Source organism: Anabrus simplex, chromosome 9, assembly GCF_040414725.1.
Source record: "Anabrus simplex isolate iqAnaSimp1 chromosome 9, ASM4041472v1, whole genome shotgun sequence".
In the NCBI taxonomy this organism is placed as follows: Eukaryota; Metazoa; Arthropoda; class Insecta; order Orthoptera; family Tettigoniidae; genus Anabrus; species Anabrus simplex.
This window is the reverse complement of record NC_090273.1, coordinates 9175543-9203086: the sequence shown is the minus strand read 5'-3', so window position 1 is coordinate 9203086 and position 27544 is coordinate 9175543. Positions and strand designations below refer to the sequence as shown.

At 42.3% G+C, this 27544-nt stretch overlaps 1 protein-coding gene across 2 annotated transcripts in view; it reads left to right on the top strand.

Moving 5' to 3' along the window:
* LOC136881226 (ATP-binding cassette sub-family G member 4) overlaps positions 1–27544 on the top strand; it is a 113027-nt gene that overhangs the window by 59957 nt on the left and 25526 nt on the right. For both annotated transcript variants that reach the window (XM_067153959.2, XM_067153960.2), the window contains 3 exons: positions 5611–5849; positions 10098–10226; positions 12741–12856. In XM_067153959.2, the coding sequence (XP_067010060.1) occupies positions 5611–5849; positions 10098–10226; positions 12741–12856 (484 nt within the window). The remainder of the gene's footprint in view (positions 1–5610; positions 5850–10097; positions 10227–12740; positions 12857–27544) is intronic.

Below are 27544 nucleotides of genomic sequence, written 5' to 3'. Positions count from 1 at the left end.
CCCGGAAGATCGGGTTCGCTTCCCAGCTCAGCCACGAAATTTGGAAAGTGGTACGACGGCTGCAACGGGGTCCACTCAGCCTCCGGAGGACCACTGAGTAGGGGGGGGTTCGATTCCCGCCTCAGTCATTCTCGAAGTGGTTTTCCATTGTTTCCCACTTCCCCTCCAGGCAAATGCCACGACAACTTCCTTCCTCTTCCTTGCCTGTCCCGTCCAACCTTCCTATCACCCTACAAGACCCCTGTTCAACATAGCAGGTATGGCTGCCTGGACGAGGTACTGGTCCTCCCCCAGTTGTATCCCCGACCTAAAGTCTCACGCTGCAGGCGGTGGAGGTGGGATCCCTCGCTGAGTTCGAAGGGAAACCCAACCCTGGAGGGTAAACGGATTAAGAAAGATAAAATAAAACTAGTTGTTTCCGTTAGGGGCTAGAAGGTTTTTTACTTTTTATGAATGAAAACGAAAGAAGTTCGTAACTAGCGAACCGAATACGGTATGTCATCACCGCAGTACCCGGATCTTCCTGTCCCATACACAGTTAAATTACTTAAAGATTTATCCCCATTCTCCCACCATCTTGCATATTGGTACTCAGGTCTAGGAAAGTACCCAGCCTTAACACTGGATAACCGCTGCAATTGCCTCCCCCCCTCCCTTTACACCACAACAACAGTGATCACCACAATTCCTGTTCTGTCCTCCAATGACGAACACTACAGCGGGTTGCTCTATCCACGCGTGCTTTCTTATATTTCACTTTATAATTGAATGGCACGAGTTGGAGTGCGTTCTTCTCTTTTAAGATAGACTTACGATCCTCGACAACGGCTACGGATAGAACGTGTATGTAGCCGCGAGTATTTAAGTTGCGATTATGTTTAATGTCTCACTTGATAAATAAATAAATAAATAAATAAATAAATAAATAAATAAATAAATAAATAAATAAATAAATAAATAAATAAATAAATAAATAAATGTGAAATGTAGTTTTCATGAAATAGCGTTTCAAAGTAAGGCAACATTTGTGTGCTAAATATGTGGCGTCACACGCATACTCTGTTACAAGATGGCGCTGTGTTGACTCGCGCCGTCAGCTGGCGTTGTGAATACACCGTGGTCAGTTTTACACATTTAATAATAATAAATAAATTATTTGTTTAGGATTCGCCAAAAACGTGCAAAAATAAGAGTAGAAACGAGAAAAGTGAATGATGAGGGAATAAAAGAAACTAAACGAAAATAGTGCAATAGGAGAGATTGAAACACTCAACACCGTGCGGTGGCAGCCTACCGACAAGTCGCGTTACGTCACACTGACACAGACGATGGGATAGGAAAGGTCTAGGAGGGGCAAGGAAGCGGCCTTGGCCTAATTAATGTGCAGTCTCATGTGTTGTCTGGTGTGAAACTGGGAAACCACGGAAAACCATCTTCAGGACTGCTATCTCCCGAATGTAAGGTCACAGCACGGCCAACGCGCTAGGTGCGTTCTTCTGTGTTGTGTAGCTTGAGGCGATATACAACTACGTTAATTATTCACGACATGGAACGTAGAGGTTCGAGGTTACTCCACCGTTTTCAAACCTACTTCTCCGAATTGACTGGCAGTGCTGCTTGGACTTCACGACCTCACTGCATGATGCAGCGGTTTGGCGTGACCATGAGAGGAAGGCTTCTTTGACCTGAATAAGTAATTATGAAACACAGAAAGAAATTGTCATTCCAACAAGGATAATATACGATTCGTGTGTGACCTTGCGTTGAAGTCTCCGACCAACCTGCAGGTGCACATTTTGTAAGAGAGTTAGTATTTATTGCAGTATGGAAAATCGAATACACATTACAAGAACGATATTAAACTATGATTCTGCACACGTCAATTGTACTCAATCACAGTTTTCTTAACATGAGGCACAATTACACACACATCCTTCCATTTTACCAGTCCTTTTCCTCAGAGTTTATAACATCCTGTACTGTTTCCTGGATTTCTAACCTGTAAAAGAAACACAAGTTCTACACACATTGCATTGCTTGGTATAACACATGCTGTTATTACTGAGAAGCACGGCTACAGGTACATTTATAGCCATCGTAATGTGGGGTTTATGGTCTGTCCGAGCATGACCTTACCTCCAGATCATTCCATGTTAAGAAAACCGCATTGCTCTTACGGACCTACAAGGGGTGAACATATTCCCTCTTAGAAACCCATAATTCCTCCTGATTAAGGGATATTATAATGTACTTTATATTGTAATATGAAAGCAAGAAAATGGATGGGGCATGCTTTTGCCCGTGAGTTATTACAATAACTACATAACATTCTCTATTTAATAAATACACTCGCAGGGAGGAAACACGATGACGGGAACAGCCATCGCTTTGTTGCTTTCCGTCTGAGTTGCTCTGGTAGGTTACGCTGTGAATCGCCGGCAGCTTATCTTTGTTGAAGAGAAGTCATCTCTCTTGTAATACTCTCGTACTGTACAGCAGTTCTTACTGATGCTATGCTGTGCAGCAATACATCACGGTTTGACTTGTACTGATACAGAAATTCCATATGCTTTTTATCTGTGCTTGGTTTCGTTATTTAGCTTTTTTGTTTCTTAAGCGCATTTTATTTTTGCCACTTTTTTATAATTTTTTCACGAGCGCATTTAAATGTTACCATTGTTTTTGTGGGGCAATATGACGGCAAAGTAGTACTCGCGTTGCCTGGGCAAATTTATTGAATGCAATATTAACTGCATCCCCCACCCCGAGCCTACATAAAAATTATCTGTTGTCTATTCTCTCCCAGTTTGCCTTAAACTTCAATACTGAGGTTTTGTATGTGCATTAGTTTAAGCATTTTGATGCAAAACAGTCTCTCAAAACGTCCTTATTGCTATTTTTATTTCCTCATAATCTATTCTGGACGCAGACCTCTGAGTTAATATGTTCACATTATGGCGATACCAGAATCAAAAGTCCATCATCTAATTGAGGAATGAATTGTTCACTGTACAAACCTGTAAACCTATAACACGGCTAGCTCCTCTGTTGAGTGAACACACTGTCCAGCGGTCCACCTGCTCTAGTAAGGCAATTTATTCTCTTAGAACTTTCGGAGGTGAAATCTCGAAAAGTATTCGTTCGAGGACGTACTTCCTTTAATTCATAGAGTATTGAATCTCATATGTTTACACTCAATAAACTAACGTAGAAAGTAGTACCGCAGTCTACTTCTACGAACAGCAGCCTTCTTGAATGCATGTAAAACAGTTACCCAGTTACCAGATGGCTACACTGTGTCATGATGGACTCTTTGAATGCTGGGCCCTTAACTGAGCATTATAATCTTGAATGATATCGATTCTTTCATGGATGCAGCAATAATCATGTGAAAATAATACCATTGGTTTTTAAGTCCAATTTTTATGGTTTTCGGGGACGCGGAGTAATTTTCTCCTGCAGGAATAAATCTATGGACATGAGACTGAGTCAGGATCGAACTCGCCAAGTTGGGCTCAGAAGGGCAGTGCTCTACCGTCTGAGCCATTCAGCTCGGCATGTGAAGAACATTCAAGGCTCATGAGCTACGAAACTGCTCGTATGAGGAGAAAGATTTGCTGTGTAAGACAAAGTCAACACATTATAAAACAGAGAATTGCGATGAAAGTAATAGAGCGATATGGAAAATGAACTTTTAAGGGTCATTATGGTTGAGGTGAGGATATGAAGAAAAAAAGACTGTCTCAGGACCCAGAAGATTAAGGTAATTGCTGGTATGTCCGATGAAAGTTAGTGTCATCATTACAAACATAAAATCCCTTTCATCTTTTCAGCCAAGTTTGGGTCCCGAGAACGTTTATTTTCCTAACATCCTCAGTCGTAACTTCCGGAATACGTGTTATATCTGGACGTGCTCCAGTGGCAAGAACATGAAGGCGCTCTTATATTGCTTCACCAGTAATGGAGCTACTTTCTCAACTAACTTCTGAAATGTGTCCGCATCCATTCTTATGTATCTCCGGTATGATTCAGGGTCCTCCCTTTTCAAATTCATTCATTATTGTATTCACAATTCCCATTGAGCTTCTCCTCCCACCCAAAATTTCAGACTTCCCTTAAAAACAGTGAGGAGCATAGCCAGGGATCACCTCCCCATGGAAATTTTACAAAAGGAAAATTAACACAAACTGACGATAAGCAATAAACTAAATGAACATTCCAAGACATGATTGTAGAAGCAACATATCTGTATCAGTACAAGTCCTGCGTCGTGTTCTATAACTATAAGCCCCCCGCATCGGCCGACCCTGGCTACGCTCCTGTAACTAGAGCGGGAGCCTGCTCAGAATCCATTTGTGTTTACACATCTTTCTCGAAAAAGGGCTGCTGAGTTTGTCCAAGATATTTGATGTAGTGTAATAGCATATCTTTCATTACAATATGGCGTCAAACATTGATTAAATTATTTGATATTGTAAAACCGTCTTGTGTGAGGATCTGGACTGATGACCAGATGTCGTCAAGGTATGTACAATATCAGACACATGGTACTAACCACGCGATGTGAGATGACGACTCAGGCCCGTTCTTTTTTCAAATAGTAGTTTCACTACAACAGAGTTCTTGGCGACGGAAGGATTAGGCTTCAGAAGGAAGTAGACGTGCCCTACAGCCCCAGTGTTTGCCTGGTATGAAAGTGAGAAACCATAGCGAACCATGTTCAGAGCTACCAACAGTGGAATTCGCACCCACCATCTTACGAATGCCACCCCCGTGATATAGGGGTAGCCTGCTTGCCTCTCGCCCGGAGGGCCCGGGTTCGATTCCCGGCCAGGTCAGAGATTTTTCTCTCAACCTGAGGGCTGGTTCGAGGTCCACTTAGCCTACGTGATTAGAATTGAGGAGCTATCTGACGATGAGATGGCGGCCCCGGTCTCGAAAGCCCAGAATAAAGGCTGAGAGGATGCGTCGTGCTGACGACACGACTCCTCGTTATCTGCAGCCCTTTGGGCTGAACAGCGGTTGCTGGGCAGGCCAAGACCTTTTCAAGGGCGTTAAGTGCCATGTGGTTTGGTTTTTTGTTATCTTACGAATACATGCTCAAGCTAAACCGCGTTGCCAGCTCGCTCGGTACATGAAGCTTGGTCTCATCACGGATAATATTCTTTCTTAATCTGTTTACGCTCCAGGGTCGGTTTCTCCCTCGAACTCAGCGAGGAATTCCACCTCTACCACCTCAAGGGCAGTGTCGTGGAGCGTGAGAATTTGGGTCGAGGGGATACAATTGGGAAGGAGGACCAGCCCCTCGCCCACGCAGCCTCACCTGCTGTGTTGAACAGGGACTTTGCGGAGGGATAGATAAGGAAGAGTGAAGGAACCGGTCGTGGCCTTACGTCAGGTACCATCCCGGTATTTGCCTGGACGAGAAGTGGGAAACCACAGAAAACCACTTGGAGAATGGCTGAGGCAGGAATCGAACGCGGGCCTCCGGGGGAGGCAGCTAATCACACTAACCACTACAGCACAGAGGCGGGCACGGATTAGAAACACAAAATTCCATACTGACTAAAGAAGGTAACTAGTGAATGTGATGTACTGTTACTGTTGCAGAGGTTTAGACAGCTCATCGTGTTCTCAGTGTGTGAAGCTCCTGCAGGTGCTGGCCCGTCAAGGTCGAACCATCGTGTGTACCATCCACCAGCCGAGCGCCTCGCTGTTCCAGCTCTTCGACCAGGTGTACGTGCTGGCCGAGGGAGAGTGTCTCTACCAAGGATCCACAGACAAGCTGGTGCCGTACCTCCAGCACGTCCAGCTGCCGTGCCCCATGTACCACAACCCAGCCGACTACGGTACGTCCAACGTCAGCCTACTCCTGTCCAATAGCACCCAGGACGAATCACCATCAACAGCGCCATATGCTCCCGCTCCACATGAATACTGCAATCACCTCTCCTACCCTGCCGGCCAGCATTCTGATGGTGAAAATGGGAAGCCTCGGAAAACCATCTTCAGGGCTACCGACGGCGGGATTCGAACCCACCATCTCCCGAATGGAAGCTCAGAGCTGCGCGACTCTAACCGCACGACCAACTCACTGAGTTTATTATTATGATCATTATTATTACGGAAAGGTTTTATTTTAGGGGCTCGAGAATTATTAAAATAAATCGAACTCCCTGAAGCTTATCCCAAATGTTGTATTTTGGACGGCTCTAAAGAACCCTGGCTCATTAACCTTCCTTCAGCTACATGAGTTTTCAGGTGAAAATGTCAACCGAGGATTAACTGGGATTAGAACCTTGGCCGTAGGGGAGCTAAGGCAGCGCTAGCCGACCTTGTTTCATGCTCTGCTGAAGTGAGGAGAATAATCTAGTGAGATGAACGTGCGCGCTCACGACCTCGACCCCAGCTTTCTCTTTGATCGCTGTCCGAAACTTACCCGAGTAATATGAATAGCGACGACGAAAAAGAAACGAGCTTCTGCCGCGCTTCCAATCCAATAAAAAAATCACTCTCCTATGTTTCAGATTTCTGACAAAACTTCTCCAATTCCCAAATCGAGTCACAATGGCTGCAAAGAATACAACATGAACCATAGCAACTTTCTGATAAATTATAGAAATATTTGCTGCCCTCCTTTCAGACTGATGGAGTTTAATCTCCGGTCTTTCCAAGGTAACTATGACAAAAGTGTGTCACCTCGCCTTCCAAGACGAGAGAGACTGTTCCCTTGTAAGGGAAGTCATGATGGAAATTTTGATTATTTCCGTCCGAAACTTCAATATTGTTCTTCTAAAATCCTTCAGTTCTTCCTCTTTCAATGTAATTAACAATGCCGTCCCACTAACAACTTTGACGGTTTTTTACAGACGCCGAGCTGGCGCAATTGTGTCCCACAGCATTTCTTTTACCTGTCAGTAAATCTACCGACACGAGGCTGACGTATTTGAGCACCTTCAAATCGAACCTGCCTAGCTGCGGTCAGAAGACCAGCGCCTCAATCGTCTGAGCCACTGAGTCCGGCTCAATGTAATTACTTTCACCTTAGGTCTATTTTTAAAGTTCTACGCGTCAGTTTTAAAAGGAATTGCTCATGTTGTTTAGCGAGCAAGTCCGCGCCTTCAGCCGTTGTTTTCTCGCTCATCACTTTGTCGTACACAGAATATTGCATCTTATTTTTGTCATATTCCTGTGGATCGTCTGTCGCATATCTGATAACAGTGCACCCGCCTAATTCAGTGCCCGCAGGTTTAGAAGATGCAGTGAAGTGATGCGTGTTACATACACACTGCCTGAAACATGGTACGGCGGGTGGTATAATCCCAGGGGCAACCTAAACTATTATCTACCTCGCAAACATCGACTCGACATCAAGCTCCTCCCTCGGACAAACCAGTCGCTACATTTTTGAAAAATATCATATTTTAGTAACTGCGGACATTCATACCTCCCTTCTGTAATATTATTTGTTCATATGTCCCAAACACCCCGTGTGTGTGTTAAAGACCAGGTGTCCAAATTTCAGCTTCAGAAAATAAAGTTGCTACGCAAGAAGCATTTTCTGTGTTGAATGGTAAAAGACACTAAAACACTTATAAGTCAAAACACATTGTCAAACGTTTATGTGATGTTTTCTCGTAAAACTATGTTCCCTATTAGTGGTGATACCTACAAAGCTGTAAAAGTTCACATTATATTGTTGTTTTAAGGAAAGAACTGGCGCTAGTCTATTCTCAACTGCCGCGGATGTTGGAATCTGTTATCACGTCGCGCCGGCTAGTTTGTGTTTCCCATGTCGAACAAACAGTCCAACAATGTTATCGGACATGTCGGGTTCCTTCTGAGCGATAAGCTGCTTATTTGGCTTAATACGCACCACCATCTTCAGTCCATCTGTTCCAAGCTCTGAATATGTTATTGACCCCTTCCCATGTCGATGGCTTTGTTGACATCCGAGACTTGTCATAATTATTTTCAAGGACAGGTACGTGTTTTAAGATGGCTACTGACTTATCATTTGATGTGAAACATGTTCAAGTTGGGTGGGCTGGCGACCACGGGGACCTTAGCTGAGTCTTGGCATTGCTTCCACTTGTGCGAGGCTCCTAACTTTCATCTATCCTATCCAATTCTTTTCCGACCCCGACAGTATTAGGTCCCTATAGAGGCCTACGAGACCTTTCGTCTTCATGCCCTTTGTCTCTCGTTGGCTTTTACCTTCATTTTTCGAAGTGTCGGATTCATTCCATGTTTTCCCTCTGATTAATGTTAAGAGAGGACGGTTGCCTAGTTGTACTTAAAACAATAATCACCACCACTCTTGGGGTTTTCAAGTGAGAAATCGATGTAATGTTTCTCACGAAACGCTTCAAAACAAGACACATACGTTAAGAACCTTAAAAAAAAATGTTAATTCTCCTCCGATGTCCAGAATGATGAGCCCTTAGTTACAATTCTTTTCCATGAAAACAACACATCAATATCACGTTCCATTTCGGAAATGTTTGGAGTGCAAGTTTTCGAAACGGTTTGGGTGTTGTTTTAAAGTAGAAGGCTGAATGTAGAAGAAGTGGCCTAAGTATAAGCGCCCTCAATTAACTCTTTTAGTGCCAGAGTCGCTGTGAACGATTCACGAGACTTGCCGACTCGAAACGTAACGGGCCTTATGCACGGACAATTTCGTTGTTATGTTGTCGTAACCATTGGCAAGTGATCATGCACTGGCGACTGTATACCGCGAGTTTACGTTGCTGTTTGTTTCCTCGAGACAATGAAGTCATTTTAATGGATACACATCAAACGTGTCGTTAGAGATATTTTACATGTCGCCATGTTTGTATGCCCAACCCTTATCTCGTGTCTCTACGGGGTCGGGAGGTGAAATTAAATCTGTCGTGGTGGATTTTTATGACCGGATGCCCTTCCTGACGTGCCGAATGGAATTTGTTTTTCTCCGCCCTTCAAAAATCCGACTACTTCTGTCGGATTTCCACCCGTGATGTTGGTATTTAGAGGATAGCATTCTACCATTGACCCACAGAGGGATCAATAATAATAATAATAATAATAATAATAATAATAATAATAATAATAATAATAATAATAATAATAATAATAATAACAATAATAATAATAATAATAATAATAATAATAATAATAATTTACCACGTTTTTCCCACGTCCTAGATTTTTGAAATTTTGACACCAGTATTGATAATTTTCTAGATAGTTGAATATACTATGTGTTTCTTGTATAATATGTTTGTAACTAGCCATAACCATTTAGTTCTGTTGTCTCAAATGAATCAAATTTCAAAATTTATACTTGCATAATATGAAATTCTAAAGTAAGTAATTCTTGAAATCGGAAAGGAAAAATTATAGAGTCGTAAACACGGTTATGTTTTTCACACCCTGGCAAAGTTTTAATGTCATCAGTATAAAAGCAGATGGAATTATATCTTTCTCGCTTAAAACCGGCTGGCACTTTTAAAGCACACCTTTGCGTTATCGGCTGGCACTGAGCAGGACGTTACTTACCGCGCGGTGTAGCTTTGGGCGGTGTTTTGATGAGATCTATCAAAAACCACAAAAAAAAGTAGAATGTGACCGTAAAGGATTTCTGACTGCAAATTGACGAACTTTCCTATACTTCACAAAAATGTGGAAATAGCGGGCTAATAAGTGGATAAGAGCAGATGCTAAACTCGACAAGTGAACGAAACAGACTGAAAGTACATCTGAGGAAGGAATGAGCCGGCAAGCCAAAGGATATTGTAAATGACACATCATTCACCAATGTTCAGTAATATTGCTGAGAACTGTGCAATTGAGCATTCAAGGGAATAAATAGAACGATGTAAAACTGTCAATTTGTTTATCATTTGTAGTTAGAATGCTGGAAAGACGGCTAAGTGGGGGCTAGTGCCAGTAACTTGGCGGCTGCGGTGGGAGTTTTGAAATAAAAACGTCAAATCTTTGAGATTCAGATTCCCATGGCTGTGTTAGGTGAGACCTGAGTATTAAGAGTGTCAGTTTGAGTGAAGTGATTGATTTTAGTATGTGAGTAACAGAAGGATAATTTTCTCTCTTTACAGTGATTGAGCTGGCGTGTGGGGACTACGGCTTAGATAAAATAGACTGCATGGTCCGAGGAACAGAAAACGGACGCTGTGTAGATTGGTTCGACGATCCCAAGTCAGCAGCTTACGTCAAACCATGTCGAGGTAAGTCGCTTCACATCGTTTGTGGGTCTTTCCCCGGGAATGCGTGGAGATTCTGGATTTTCCTTCATCAAGGATCTCGTCCTCGTGGTAACCTACATGATCGCATACCATCAGCCTAGGAGTCGCTGAAGACGCATTTCAGGGAAATGAGTGAGGTCGTTTCCACTTGCTTTCCTCACCGAGCCAGACGTTGCTAACCAACCGACCGTGTGAGGAACACTCTCGCCGCGGAATGGTGTTAGTAATATCGCTCATGACTCAGTCACTTCCGTAGCGATGACACTGTATCTAGTAAAACTGTTTTTTTCTTCCTGATAATTTTATGTCTGTAATGCCGGAAGCATAATTCGTCCGCGAGCGTAAGAAAAATTGAAAAGTTGTAAAATCGAACTAATTTCTCTAGCCTACGCCACGTACGGTATCTCATTGTAAAGAAGCAGGAGTCTGATCTCGGTACGAAGTCATCGGGGAAGTGGGTTACTCAAATCGCCGTGCCATGCGGCTCCAGCGTGGTAGTTCATCTCAGACGGTTCTACAAATATATGGCAAATAAATTTAAATAGTGAACATTAGAGAAAATTGTAGTGTGAAAAAGATTTCTTTGTTTCAAACAGTGTCACGATTACTCCCATGCATACGCAGGTAGTTGCTCCCTGAGGCAAAACGTTTGAGCGAAATTATTTCTTCTTTTCTTTACCAAATTTTGCTCCACAACTTGCTTTGACGTTTTTTTTTCTCTCTATACACGTGCGATAGTTGCCTATGTAAACAGTTCATGGACAACAACTAAACATGTTAGCATTGCACTCGGCCGCATTGGCTGCCATGTAGCTTACTTCCCGCGCCACTGGAGGGGTACTCCTCTCTGGGCAATAGATGCGGGCAGTTGAAGGTGGTGTGAATGATGTCCGTCTCTTGGATAGACGTTTATGATGTTAATGGCGACTTTTCTGGTATATATTTTGTGTTGGAAGCCGATCGGTAGAGGTTTAATATATATATTTTCTTAAATGTTTAATTTTTGTGATATTTGAATGAGAGACTGAATCACTGTATGGATGGATGAATGAATGAATACACGAGCTGATTTTATGGATGAATGGTTGACAGTTCATGCGGAAATAAGTTACGAGTACATGGATGAATGGAGGAATGAGTAAATGAATAAAGGATGGGGTGGTATAATTATGGAGTACGGATTATACCAGCGTTTCGAGACAATGGTAGAGGAAATGGATACGTTTGTTGTCTGGAGGTGTAAGTTTAGTGCCCGGTTGGGTTCTCTTTGCAGGTAACTTAAAACAAGGCGGCGGTAAACCTAATGGTAGGGGTTGAATAGATGGAGTCTGTTTGTCAATTGCCTGTAGCAGAGCGAATAGATCTAGTCCCCGCTGAACGAACTTGAGTAGGTGACGTGAGCTCGAACACAGGTCGTTCGGCACGGCATTGGCTGTCGTACTGCGAGGAGTAGGCGGGCCATCAAGGGCCGGGAGGAGTTTTTGATTCGGAGCGCCATTCGTGCAGAAATACCGTCAGCGTTCAATTCTTGGACGCGTAATGGGCGTGTCGACTCCCCTGACCATGCAGCTAAATTGATAGCGGAGAGGGTGTGGGGGCGGAGTCTGTACTGCCAACAGTTTACCCTTACAAAGACAATTTTCCAGTGGTACACCAAGTGGCAGTAAATTCCTCTTGGCTAATAAATGAAACTGCTCATATAGAGGCCGTTAAGAAGTTTGTAATGCTGGTGATTATTGTTTTCAGATTAATCATAGAGAAAGTTAAAGTGGTTCGATCCTTCGAAAAATGAAGGCATCACCGGGCGAGTTGGCCGTGCGGTTAGTGGGCCGCAGCTGTGAGCTTGCTTCCGGGAGATAGTGGGTTCGAAGCCCACTGTCGGCAGCCCTGAAGATGGTTTTCCGTGGTATCCCATTTCCACACACCAAGCAAATGCTGGGGCTGTACCCTAATTAAGGCCACGGCCGCTTCCATCTCACTCCTAGCCCTTTCCTATCCCACCGTCGCCGTAAGACCTGTCTCTGATGCAAAGCAACTTGTATAAAAAAATGAAGGCATCGAGAAAAGAAAGGGAAGGGTCGCGGCCTTCACTTGGCTTGTGTGAAAATGGGAACGATAACTGTCGACAGTGGCATCAATCTCCCGACAGACTCGCAAATCAAACACCGTCGAGGTTGGGACAGAACAAGAGTTGGTCGAGTAAAGTGAGGGATGGACTCAGCTAGGGGAAGCGTGATCGCCAACCAAGAGCCCTTGGAGCCTCACCCCGCCCACACGGTAACACAAGGTGTCCTCTCTCTTTGACAACCGGAGGGGTTGAGAGCTTGGTTCTACGCAAAATAATTACCACAGATTTGTCTAGACTCTAATGATTATTACCCTCCTTTATTATTAGGTACCTCTGAACGTCAAAGTATGCTAATTAGGTGGAAAAACCAATTACGTATACACAATAATAAGGGCTTTGTTAATCCGTGTTTCTTGATTACATTTCAGCAAAAAGAGAGGAGGAAAAGGCGCCGAAAGTCCACAAGTCTCTTCAGGAAACAAGTCTGATGAACCAGCTCAAGATCCTTCTCAGCCGAGGCTTCCTCAAGAGCAGAAGAGATTCGGTGAGTACAGCTTTACTCTAAATCTATAAATACTCTAAATCAGAGGATGATTATTATTATTATTAACCATATACTCAAAGATTTTACTAAAAACAGCTTTGTCCAGTTCGTTCGTCCGTTCTACTGGACCACTTTGTTTTCTTCTCTCCGGAATGACCTGCCACTGAATTATCAGGCATTGACAGGTCCCTAAGTTCAGTCAAGTCTTAGTAATCACAAAATCAAGTCGTTAAATGATCACTCCAATAATTATTGCAGGCGAAGGCTTCCCCTAGTGCGTTGCATACAGTTAGGGTACGAACATACCGAAGATGCATCGCAGCTCGCGTTCGCGGTCGAGTTTTACGTCGCGGTCGGTGGAGGATGAACATACCGGGGAGGTTTACCTTTCAGTGTTCTGAGATGTGTTTACAGTGAGTGGACGTTATGTTTAGATCTCCGCGTTCCAGTTAAAGGTACTGTAATTCATCCTCTACTACTGAGCTTTTACAAGTATAGAGTACATATTCAAGTGATAGTGATTCAATGTGCATAAGCACACGATGGTGGCTACTTTCAAATCGGTAAACCCGCCAGTGGAATGCTCATCCTATAAATAAAAGAAGGCAGGCGCTGGGAAAATATCACAACTTATTTGAAGAACTGAAACACCACGCGGACAGATTCCATTCATGCATGAGAATGTCCCTTGAGACGTTCCAATAGATATACAACAATGTGGAACCAAAAATTGAAGTACTGTACAATAATTACCACACGAATACACACGCGGGCTCTGTGGGCACAGTAGAACGGGGGGATATATCACGTGATCTCAATCCGGACAAGCCAATCAGGAGATGCCTCCCGTTCTACAGCGACTTTCTTGTCATCGCGCTAGACCTCCTGGTAAATCGCGATGGTGAATGGAAGCGAGCATCTTTGACATGAACTGTGTGTTTGTGTTACCAGGAAGTGATCTCGAGGCATCGACCGCGATCGCGACCTGCGATGTCGTACCCTTAGGGAGCAATATGTTCACGTGAAGACATCGGCGCAGACGGTGACACCTGGAGAGAAATACCGTGGGATTCAGACACACCTAGCGCCCATACGTGTGGAGTGGGGGGGGGGGGGGTGTTGTTAGGTGAAACTCATCGTAAACGACCTATATTAGTGTTGAATCTAGTTTTCAGAGTCACTGAAATTAATTGTGAGACTCTGGATGTCCTTTCACTTCAAGTTCAGCCTCCATCGGCATGCGGGTAAGAAGGGATGAGAAAGAAAATGCCCAAAATGACCGAGATCAGTATTGAACTCACAACTTCGAGGTTCTCTAGGCTGATTGGTAACAGTTCCAATTATAGTTGGAATCGTGTGCATCATATCTTTTGCGTGACGTATAAATACATAAAGTTATAACTTATTTTTATCATTTGAACGGATCAGTTACATCGCAGGTAATCTCGGCCGTGTCGTCTCAAAACTCGTGAGTCTCAAAATTCACGAATTCTAGGAAGATGATTAGAAAGAACAGCCAGTGTCAAAACTCACGAGCAGAGCCAGTTCTTCTTTGAATGGATAAATGCCCACCCTACTAGTGATAGGATAATTGAATACTTTTAATAATCGAGTAACTTCCATCCGGATATTTAAATAATCGAATGAGTTTCAAATATCGTTCAGTTACATGGTGTAGAATATTCGGACATGTCATGAAAACATTTTTCGGTTTAACTGTGCCGGGTGGATACTCGATTGAAAAAAGTTAATAGATCAACTCTTACTAAAAATAGAAATGTGTCTTTTTTCAAATCAATGAAGTCTAATACTAAAGACGGCACAAAGACCCAGTCCCCGAGCCATAGAAATTAACACATGAAAGTTCATATCCCGACCGGGAACAGAACCCGGGATCCCCTGGACCCCTTGGAGCGAAGGCCAGCATGCTGACCAATTAAAGTGTAGGTACGAGTATATTGCCCGCTGCTAGTTAAAAGCAATTGTCACTTGGTAGTACTGGGGTTTAGTTCCGTTATGCGGCCAGAAGGCGGCATTTACTTATGTAAGGAACTTTATTTTAAGATTAAGACTGTTAATTCGCTCATTTAGTTTCAACATTTAGAGATCCATTTGATAGGATAATCAAATACAAAATACTCACTCAACTATTTCGTTTGTCGTTTATTCGATATGTTTCCCATTCAATTAGTTTTTCGATTATTCATTTGAAATTCCATTAATATGACTGCGGCAATTGAATGCTTTTGAAATAATCAAATGAAAAGTAATTCTAATGTTGTCATCAACTCATCACAGGGAAATTAAAATTACTTACTTGAAGGACCTGGGGGACCTCCAGTCGTCTCTCGAAGCGGCCAGGCCTTGTCCATTGCTTGGTCGTCGCCACTGAGACTACATGTGCTCGACATTTACGTGACTGCTTACATCCCTGCGCACAACCAACAGGTTCACAGCCTGTCGGGGATGTTCCCTTAGCCCTTGAGGATCCTTCCTCTTCCTACAAGGCAGTACGTTGCTATTGTTAACCTCAGTTGCCAGGTGCCCCTTCCGCCAGTTCCACCCTACCAATAAATTTTATTTCCGCCTTCACTGCCGTTGAGGTCTTTACCGTAACCCTTACAACGTACTATCGCCCGGGGCGGGCGACCCATGGTTTTTTTAAAGAGGTCTTACTCCTCTATCACTCACCATTGGTCCTGACTTGTGACAGGCAGAGAGCCCGGCTTCCTCAACAGAGGTCCGGGTTGGTTGGGTTGAAATTAAAATTACCTATCTCCATTCCCTTACAACAAGTTAGTCAGTAGGAGGAACGGTCTCTGAAAAGTTTTCCGAAAATAATAAGAACTCATTCTCCACACGTATGAACGAGTCCTGTACTTTCAGATGATGTTACTTAAAATGCATAGATTAATATATTGCAGCACGCGCCCACGCGGTTACATGAAGCGCAATGCTGCTTGGCTCACCAAATTGATCAAATCAGAAATTAAAATTCGTCAGAAAGTTATCTAAAATATGGAGAAGTCGCTAGTGGTACCGTTGAAATTCTGTCGTAAATGACTTCAAAAAGAGTCCAGATCGCTAATGATGGAGTTGATGATGATGTTGATGATGATGATGATGATGATGACATTTTGTGACAGCAGTATTTTCCCGGCCAAGAAAATGTGAAAATGGTCAAAAGAAATTAATAAAGGTTGATAACAATGAAGGAAAAGGTGGAGATGAAAGCAAGAAGTCTGCTAGAAGAGAGTCTAAGGAATGCTTCGACTCAGCTAAGGGTTCCGCGGTCGCCCACCGAGCTCTCTCAATCAATCAATCAATCAATCAATCAATCAATCAATCAATCAATCAATCAATCAATCAATCAATCAATCAATCAATCAATCAATCAATCAATCAATCGATCGATCGATCAATCAATCAATCAACAGTGATTCGCACTTGGAGCAGTCACTAGGGTATCTATCACTTGTTTATCTAGCCTTTTCTAAATAATTTAAGAGCCCCTGGGGCCCTTTTAGTCATCTCTTACTACAGGCAGGGGATACTGTGAATGTTATTCTGCCACTCCAACCCAGAGGAGAAAATAATGGTCCGTGAGTGAAAGAAATGGAGGTGTATTATTATTAAAATATTTTGCTGTGGTCTTAATGCTAGTATAATGTAGTCCTACTTTTTCCCTTCGACATAATGGTGTCTGGCCTCCAGAGAGGCGTGGTGCGCACCTCACCGCAGGCACCTGCTGTCCGGAGTCGAGAGTTTTGAGACGTAACCTTCTCGGCTGCCACAAGAACAAAGTTTCACACGAAACAAACCAACTTTAAATTAAACACAAAAATAACGCCAAAGGTACAAAATAGTTGGTAATAACCGAGCAAGTGGCCGCGCGATTTGGACCACGTAGCTGTCAGCTTGCATTCGGGAGATGATGTTTCCTATTTTCACACCACGCCTTTCCTATCCCATCGTCGCCATAAGACATATCTGTGTCGGTGTGACGTAAAGCCAATTGTAAAGAAAAAATACAAATCCTAAAATGAAAAGTTCAAAAAAGTACCCGCACAGCGCATGGGATAATTTTATATCAAGACACCTATTTATAACACATGTTTCAGATCGGCATGGATCCTCTACTTATTATTATTATTATTATTATTAGTAGTAGTAGTAGTAGTAGTAGTAGTAGTAGTATCATTATTAAATCAGAAATCGAAGCGAAGTCATGTCCATGCATGTCATGAGGTCCTTAAAGACATGGAAGGTAAAGGCAACCACTACAGTGATGCCAACTCATTTTTTTTTGCTAGTTGCGTTACGTCGCACCGTCTTATGGCGACGATGGGACAGGAAAGGGCTAGGAGTGGGAAGGAAGGGGCCGTGGCCTTAATTAAGGTACAGCCCCAGCATTTGCCCGGTGTGAAAATGGGAAACCACGGAAAACCATCTTCAGGGCTGCCGACAGTGGGGTTCGAACCACCTATCTTCCGAATACTGGATACTGGCCGCACTTAAGCGACTGCAGCTATCGAGCTCGGTGGCTCATTTTTACAGTGTGTCTATCAACAACTCGAAATGCCTCTACAGTGCCCCAAAAGTCCGTAAGTGAAGAATGTATGTGAGTAATAATAATAATAATAATAATAATAATAATAATAATAATAATAATAATAATAATAATAATAATAAACAGAATTGTACCCACAGGACATTGATGTATTACGAAGACAATAACGTGGAGCAATAGTTTAAAAAGTTCACGTTTGCTGGTTATAAGAGCCAAATGCTGGTCAGTAATTTGGTAAGTCGCGTTGTCCTTCTTTAGAAACATTAATAATTAACTATGAATTAAACAGTGCTGCCCACATTTTAGTGAACACAGGCACATTTCAGAAATTCCCTACGGTTTGCAGCACTGGTCCACTATCCGTAACCTCGGCACCTGATGAGGTAGAGTGGTTAGCTTTTTGCCCCCCTCTACTAATTTTTGGCATAAACTTTAGTGTGCCACTCCGCAAGTGAAACTCTCGTTTCTTAAATTATTCGTCTTCCTGACGGGGTATCGAGCCCATATCCTTCAAGGTGACCGAGCACCAGCCGCTGCAACGTATAATAATTGAATCGAAATGGGATCTGACATGGCCTTTGGCTCACAGTGCCCCGAGTTCGATTTCAGCTCTCATTAACTCGTCCAGCTCGGAGGCTATTCAACACATCGCACACAAATGTTCCTGTACACAGAGTTGGCTTCCGGCTGTAAAATGGAGCTAAATTCATTTTAAGTGTTGACTCCAGGAAATCGGGAAAAGGCCAGGAAGAACAATAAATTACGACGAAATATTTATATTGTCAACATTTTTAGAAAGCTTGTTCCCTATCCCCATACCACGCCAGAGCCTCTGGCTGCGTTTAGCGAAATGTATTTGACGTCATCTCGTAGCTCAGACGCCTTCGGGCGCCGAGATGACAGTGCGAATACCTTGTTCCATTGACGTCATTAGTCCTTTGGGTGCCCTTGGAATGGCCACTCTCGCTCAAGTATTGTGCTACACGTCATAGAGTCTCCATTATGTCACCATCATAATTTCTGCTTTCGAATCTTCATTTCTACTAAAACCTCTTTTTCCTTCAGCGTATTTGTGTTTTGGAAATCTTATCAACATGGTCAAATAATTTTCAGTCAGATTTTTCCGGATTCATTCACACTATTCTTTCCCTGAAGTCATTCCTTTTCATCCAAGTACTCTTTGCTTTTGTTAGTCCAAGTAAATTACTGTATCTCCCTTTTCTTTTTCTCTAATTCGTCAGTTTCTCGTTTTTTGTTTAAGTCCTAACATGCCGCTGCATAAAGGTATTACGACAGTGCTGTAGTGTTGGACTTTTTGTTTTTATTGTAAACTATCATGTACCCGCGGATTTGCCCGCGTTTATTAATTCAACTGTTTTATATAATAAAAAAAACTATTTTTTCCTTATAGGGATTCCGGTCGAACTATATTACTGTCTTCCAAATGGAGCTAAGATACTGTATATAGTGCGTTTACCTTTCCAACTCTTGAACAAACCACGTACAGTTGGCAATGGGAGAAGGAGCTTTTTCGAAGATGGAGTCCTAGAACTAGACATTGTTCTTGTGCCTTGTTGATTTTCATAGCGAAACTGAAACAAACTGCAGACATCTGAACTTAAACTGTATATCCGAAAAAAATATTCGAATCCGAGGAATGAATATTACTTCGCCCGCGGCATGCCCACTCATGAGAATGGCTTCGATAATATTAGTCATCACTAGGGCTCGGATGTTTAAGACCTAAAATTAGCCTAAATAAGCAAAGAAATATGACCTCAAAAGTGACAAAATATGACTGAAAAGTGATGAAATATGACGTAAAAATTACAAAATATGACCCGAAAGTGGTTAATCTAAAATGATTAATCTAATAATGGCCATTTTCAAATAAGTTAAACATCGAAACGGCAATTCCTTTGATACATATTTGTAAGTAAATTCTTTATTCTTACTTTCATATTAATTTTCTGAATATACATGTTTAGCAGTTATTCACATTTGTGATTACATACCTATAAAGTACTAAGTTCGCTAAGGTTATCAGATCACACAACATTTTAAAAGTCAAAACATGTTTGGTGGTTTGAAATACGTGAAAACTAGAAATAAATCTATTTTTTAAATATTTTGGAACGTCTAAGCCCACATTTCATTAATAATACTCAAATGCGTTACAGTTTAAATTGAGTACCACGAAACGAATTAAGTAGATACCTTTCGATACATTATGGTAAGGCGACAGGGCAAATAGTGCAAACTCACATAACTTTTTCATTGTTCTCCGCGGGTGGTATGAAGTGTATGTATGACAAGATTAATCTTCAAAGCATCAGGCGCGAAAGACCTCCGATTATCACTTAACACATTCTTGTAAGAAGAGAAGTTCCTTTTTATGTCACAAGGCGTTATTGGTGCATATTTAAATAATATTAAATCACTGCTGTCGAGTATGCACTCATCTTGAAATGTAGTGGAATCTTTTCCTCTAACAACATCTTGCACACACAGCGAAAACCGTCACTTCGCTTAAGCACATTTTGAAGTCCGTTTTACACTGATGCCAACTATTCCATGTGATTGTTGTGCTGAAAGTTCAATACTTCTCACAATTTCAATACTTGCACGAATCTATTTCTAAGCTAGCAGCTTCTAAACAAGTAATTTCAATTGATATCATTCCAAAGTTCGACTTGATATATGTCAGAATTTGACAAACTGTTGAAAAACAATTCCTGTGCAATCCTGATAGAAGAGGCAGAGTATTCCACTTGAATTAACTACAGATTTGATACGGAAAAGTTGTTTTGTGAATATTAGTTCTCATTCGGAAAGTTGACGATGATTTTGCACAGCTAATGTATTTATATGACAAATAAAAGTCAGTTAATTGTGACGATAATCACTTGATTTGCACCAAAATCCAATCAGGAAAGAAAATAGAGACAAAGAAAAAATATGACTTTTCCTAAACATCCGAGCCCTAGTCATCACCATCAGTTTCAGAGTCGTGTTCATTGCAGAGGGCAGGATTCTTATTCTTAAGAAGGATAATCGGTGCCGCAATCGTCCGCTCTAAGATGTTGGAGGGTACTCCAGGTGACTCCAAGTCTTTCAAAAGCTCTGCCGTGTAGTCGATAGACTTGTAACTTTGTAGAACATCGGGTAATTCTTGTAAAAGTTGCTTCTTGATGACGTTGACAGCTTCACTCTCGAATAGCTCAAGACTTTACGTCCCCATCCGACAGGGTCATATGCCCTCATACCATATAAGACAAAAGAAAGGCTTCCTACGCCATAGACGTAAAATGGCTCCTTTAATATCGTGTTCTCTACCTACTTTATGTAGCGACAGTGACTCTATGCACCACCGCTCTAGCTAGGAGCGCAGCGAGGGATCCAGTCGGCCGTGCTCTATGCATATAATCCTGGTGACAGCACGCTGGATTGTCATATCCCAATACACGTTTCCCGATGGTTTTTCGTTCATAACTCATCAACGAAAGTGAAAATGAAAATTCTGGCTTCGAGGTGCATTCGGACCCCCTTCCATCTACCTATGTTCAAAATTTCAGATCTCTGCGTGCAGTAGATTTTGCTGGGCATCGCGCACAGACACACAGACAGACAGACAGACAGACAGACAGACAGACACTTCCTTTTATTATTATAGATGTCTTCTCAGTTGATAAGTCATTTCCATTTGGTGAGCACTGTTTTCGTTTGCCTCTCTTTCCTCCAGATACTTGAGTGTATTTACTATACTGATTCTGCCGTATCTTGGGTAGAGGGGAGTAGAGTAGCTGCCCCTTAATTACTCTCTATAAATTTCAACAGCTATGAACCCTACTGAGTGCATTTGAATGCAATGCATCTCAATGACAAAGAATGAACCGTCTGGCATGAACACGTTGACCAAACGAGATATGCAAGCTCTCGAATGTGCGAAAGGGTATCGAATAACGAATCGTTAAGGTATAGCCTGGCCTACTTTTCGGTGGCGTGGAAGTTATGACGTTCCACGATCGGTCTCTAACCTCATGTCCGGGTTCCTTTAACCGATGCTGCGTGTTTATACTGCTGTTAGGAGGACTCGTCAAAAATTGTTAATATACTTGTGTTACAGCTGTTATCATTGCAAACTTGCAGAAGTTTCTTTCTCTAACACATCAATATTTTTCGGCGATGTAACGATGGGAAAAGTCTAGGATTGGGAAGGTAGTGGTCGTGGCCTTAATTAAGCTACAGCCCGAGCATTTGCCTGGTACAAATGTAAAACCACGGAAAATCATTTTCTGGGCTGCCTACGGTGGGATTCGAACTAACCATCACCCGAAATTCAAGCTCACCTCTACGAGACTCTAACCGCAGCACCAACTCGCTCGGTACGCAGAACATAGAAAAATATGTTTCAAGACCACATGCAAAGAGAAAAAGGCAGAGAACGACCCATACAAAGAGAGCGCGTCTTGTTAAGAGTTGTCAGAAGAACATCCAAAGCCATGGTCCCCCTGTGGGTGGTGGGGGCGGTAGAATAACACCCACGGTATACCCTGCCTGCCGTAAGAGGCGACTAAAAGAGAACCCAGGAACTCTGAACTTTGGAGCGTGGGATGGCGACCACGGGGCCCATAACTGAGTCCTGGCATTGCTTCCACTTACTTGTGCCAGGCTCCTCACTTTCATCTATCCTATCCGACCTCCCTTGGTCAACTCGTGTTCTTTACAGACCCCGACGGTATTACGCATGGAGGCCTAGGGAGTGTTTCATTTTCATGCCCTTCGTGGCCTTTGTCCTCCTTTGGTCGATACCTTCATTTTTGAAGTGTCGTGTCCCTTCCATGTTTTCCCTCTGATTAGTGTTATATAGAGGATAGTTGCCTAGTTGTATTTCCTCTTAAAACAATAATCACCACCACCACCACCAAAGGCATAGTGAACATGGTACATTCTTTCTCTTACTTAATCCGTTTTGGTTTTTCCCTCGGATCGCACCTCTACAGCCTCAAGGACAGTGTCCTGGAGGGTGTCCGGACATTTGCGGTCACAGACATTTGCGGTCACTGCAGCAGGGGGTGGGTCTCATTAGTTTAATCTCGGGATATCCCCGCTAACCTGCCTGATCTCCTGCTCGCTCCTTGCAGATCAACATTTTTCTCTCGCGGTCATTATTTATAGACTGATACACTTCCTGGTGTAATTATTTACTGTTGCGTGCTGTAATGGATTTGACAATATAGAGAAAGTCTACATGAAATCATCACTTGGGTGTGTCTGAAAGAGAAGAACAAATCATGCCATGTTTTTGGTAACATACAATTCTGCAGATGATAAATAAATATATTCTATTCTATTTCCTATCCGGCCTCTCTTGGTCAACTCTTGTTCTCTTCCGACCCTTGGTACGATGTTGCCAATCCCAGGCAGTCTTACATTTTCACGTCCTTCGTGGCTTTTCCCTTCTTTTTCCCTAAAAGAGAGTCGGATCTATTCGACTTGTTTTGGTTAGTTTTAAGGGTCTGGAGATGAATGCTAAGGAGTAAATGGATTGAAAAGAGAACAAACAAAAATGTTATAGAAGAAATTCAAGGGAAGAGTGAGCTGATGTTGATAATAAAAAGAAGAGCTAAATTCACTGGCCACATCTTGCAACACAATACCTTTCTTATCAATCTGCTGGAAGGAAAAATTGCAGTGAAGAAAGACCGAGGACGACCAAGGGGAAAATTCCTTCAAGACTTGCCACAGAGTCTCCATTATGGTTCTTATTATGAAATGAAATGAGGAGCTGAGGACGCGAAAGAATGGCTGCATAGACACATGATGACGATGATGATGTTGATGACTTGGTGCCAACAAACCGCCACTGACTTCTATTGCACGGATCAAATAAATGAATGTAGCAGTCATCTCGAATCTGCTACATACCAGCTCTGAAAAATGAATATAGGAAATAACATTTTACATAACAGGGGGTGTAGCTCATGCAAGACCTCAGATTTTAGTGAGAGCCCATTAATGATTTTATTTCAGGCATGAAATTTTGGAAACATGTTCTCTTTATACTAAATATATTTTTAAATGCATTTCTTTTCAGGTGGTTCATGTTTGTGGGTTACTGTAGTCACGTCCTAGTTCGTGAACCATGGGCAACAGCTGAGTGGCCTAGTAAGTGGTCCTGAGAGTCGGGATACCAGTTGCTATGGAATGGGAGTGGGCATCTCGGACATATTCTGAGTCGTGGCCCTCCTTGTGCTCAGGCGGCTAGGACTATACAATTCACCGGTGGTCCATAACCCGTTAGAGGAGAGATCCTCACTTGGACTATGTGCAAGTAGGGCAGCATCCTGCTTCATGAATTTACCGAGCTCAGAACACTTTAAGCAAGCCTCGGACCTATGGGAGTAATGGAGTCCCACTCCCATTTGACAGGCGAGGGACTCCTTGGAAACAACTTGGCGAACGAAATGGAATTCGATGGGGAGCTATCAATATTAATGGGGCTTATGGAAGAAAGAAGGTAGAACTGGCTGAGTCAGCAAAGATGATGCATCTGGATGTGCTAGGAGTAAGTGATATTCGGGTAAGGGGAGATAATGAGGAAGAGATAGGAGATTATAAAGTGTACTTGACGGGTGTTAGAAAGGGAAGGGCAGAGTCTGGGGTAGGGCTCTTTATCAGGAATACCATTGCACGCAACATAGTTTCTGTTAGGCACGTAAATGAGCGAATGATGTGGGTAGATTTATCAGTGGGAGGAATTAGGACAAGAATTGTGTCCGTGTATTCACATTGTGAGGGTGCAGATGAGGATGAAGTTGACAAGTTTTATGAAGCATTGAGTGGCATCGTGGTCAGGGTCAACAGCAAGGATAGAATAGTGCTAATGGGCGATTTCAATGCGAGTGTTGGGAATAGAACTGAACGATACGAAAGGGTGATTGGTAAATGTGGGGAAGATATGGAAGCTAATGGGAATGGGAAGCGTTTGCTGGACTTCTGTGCTAGTATGGGTTTAGCTGTTACAAATACATTCTTCAAGCATAAGGCTATTCACCGCTACACATGGGAGGCTAGGGGTACCAGATTCATAATAGACTATATCTTAACAGACTTTGAATTCAGGAAATCTGTTAGGAATGTACGAGTTTATCGCGGATTTTTCAATGATACAGACCACTAACTGATCTGTAGTGAACTAAGTATCTCTAGGCCTAGGGTAGAGAAAGTGAAATCTGTCTGCAAACGAATAAGGGTAGAAAATCTCCAGGACGAGGAAATTAGACAGAAGTACGTGGATATGATTAGTGAGAAGTTTCGAACAGTAGACAGTAAGCAGGTTCAGGATATAGAAAGTGAATGGGTGGCATACAGGGATGCTGTAGTAGAAACAGCAAGGGAATGCCTAGGAACAACTGTGTGTAAAGATGGGAAAAGGCGAACATCTTGGTGGAATGATGAAGTGAAAGCAGCCTGTAAACGTAAAAAGAAGGCTTATCAGAAATGGCTCCAAACAAGGGCCGAGGCAGACAGGGATTGGTACGTAGATGAAAGAAACAGAGCGAAACAAAATAATAGTTGTTGAATCCAAAAATAAATCTTGGGAAGATTTTGGTAATAACCTGGAAAGGCTAGGTCAAGCAGCAGGGAAACCTTTCCGGACAGTAATAAAGAATCTTAGGAAGGGAGGGAAAAAGGAAATGAACAGTGTTTTGAGTAATTCAGGTGAACTCATAATATTTTGAACATCTTCTCAATGTAAAAGGATATCATCATGGTGGTGTGCAAACAGACAAGCTCATGGGGAGGAGGAAAATGATGTTGGTGAAATTATGCTTGAGGAAGTGGAAAGGATAATAAATAAACTCCATTGTCATAAGGCAGCAGGAATAGATGAAATTAGACCTGAAATGGTGAAGTATAGTGGGAAGGCATGGATGAAATGACTTCATAGAGTAGTAAAATTAGCGTGGAATGTTGGTAAGGTACCTTCAGATTGGACAAAAGCAGTAATTGCACCTATCTATAAGCAAGGGAACAGGAAGGATTGCAACAACTATCGAGGTATCTCATTGGTTAGTATACCAGGCAAAGTATTCACTGGCATCTTGGTAGGGAGGGTGCGATCAGTCGTTGAGGGGAAGCTGGATGAAAACCAGTGTGGTTTCAGACCACAGAGAGGCTGTCAGGATCAGATTTTCAGTATGCGCCAGCTAATTGAAAAATGCTACGAGAGGAATAGGCAGTTGTGTTTATGTTTCGTAGATCTGGAGAAAGCATATGACAGGATACCGAGGGAAAAGATGTTCGCCATACTGGGGGACTATGGAATTAAAGGTAGATTATTAAAATCAATCAAAGGCATTTATGTTGACAATTGGGCTTCAATGAGAATTGATGTTATAATAAGTTCTTGGTTCAGGGTACTTACAGGCGTTAGACAAGGCTGTAATCTTTCACCTTTGCTGTTCGTAGTTTACATGGATCATCTGCTGAAGGGTATAAAATGGCAGGGAGGGATTCAGTTAGGTGGAAATGTAGTAAGCAGTTTGGCCTATGCTGAACTACTTGGTCTTAATGGCAGATTGTGCCGAAAGCCTGCAGTCTAATATCTTGGAACTTGGAAATAGGTGCAATGAGTATGGTATGACAATTAGCCTCTCGAAGACTGAATTGATGTCAGTAGGTAAGATATTCAACAGAATTGAATGTCAGATTGGTGATACAAAGCTAGAAGAGGTCGATAATTTCAAGTATTTAGGTTGTGTGTTCTCCCAGGATGGTAATATAGTAAGTGAGATTGAATCAAGGTGTCGTAAAGCTAATGCAGTGAGCTCGCAGTTGCGATCAACAGTATTCTGTAAGAAGGAAGTCAGCTCCCAGACGAAACTATCTTTACATCGGTCTGTTTTCAGACCAACTTTGTTTTACGGGAGCGAAAGCTGGGTGGACTCAGGATATCTTATTCATAAGTTAGAATTAACAGACATGAAAGTAGCAAGAATGATTGTTGGTACAAACAGGTGGGAACAATGGCAGAAGGGTACTCGGAATGAGGAGATAAAGGCTAATTTAGGAATGAACTCGATGGATGAAGCTGTACGCATAAACCGGCTTCGGTGGTGGGGTCATGTGAGGCGAATGGAGGAGGATAGGTTACCTAGGAGAATAATGGACTCTGTTATGGAGGGTAAGAGAAGTAGAGGGAGACCAAGACGACGATGGTTATACTCGGTTTCTAACGATTTAAAGATAAGAGGTATAGAACTAAATGAGGCCACAACACTAGTTGCAAATCGAGGATTGTGGCGACGTTTAGTAAATTCACAGAGGCTTGCAGACTGAACGCTGAAAGGCATAACAGTCTATAATGATAATGTATGTATGTATGTATGTATGTATGTATGTATGTATGTTTGTATGTATGTTTAAGGGAGGATGGTGGCACCGTTCTACTTTCTCATAAAAACAGTAATCACCATCATCACGAAAAGGTCCCGTGGCTACCACGATATAAACATTCCCGCAGATATACAAGCTGATATATTTGATATTTAAACTGTAATAGAACACAAAGTGTACTTTTATATACAAACATCAGAGGCTAATTCAAAAAAATAAGTTTCCTATTTACTTATCGTGGAATATTTAAAGGTGAGTCAGGGCAAAAGACACTGTTTTATTCCGCACCAGTCTTTCATTTTAGAGAAACAAAATTTAATCCATCGTTAATTAATTAAAATTAATTAATTAATTTGTTATTTATGGTAGTCTAACGTCACTAACATATTTTTCGGGGAAAATGGGATGGGAAAGAATTAGAAATGCTGGATTCAGTGGCACGGTTGAGGCGCTGGTCTTCTGGCCCCAACTTGGCAAGTTCGATCCTGCTATCCCACGCTTCCAAGTTGCGAGCCCCCGAGGACCCATTTAGTCACCTCTTACGACAGGTAGGGGGTACCGTGGATGTATTCTTCGTCTGTGTCCTCCATCCACAGGGGGTCAAAACCTCCAAACTCTAGTACATACAATAATTTGGTCGACAGTAAATTATATGTTTTAAAATGCTGATTAGTATCACATTTTATCAAGGATTTGGACTGGCATAATGATTGTAT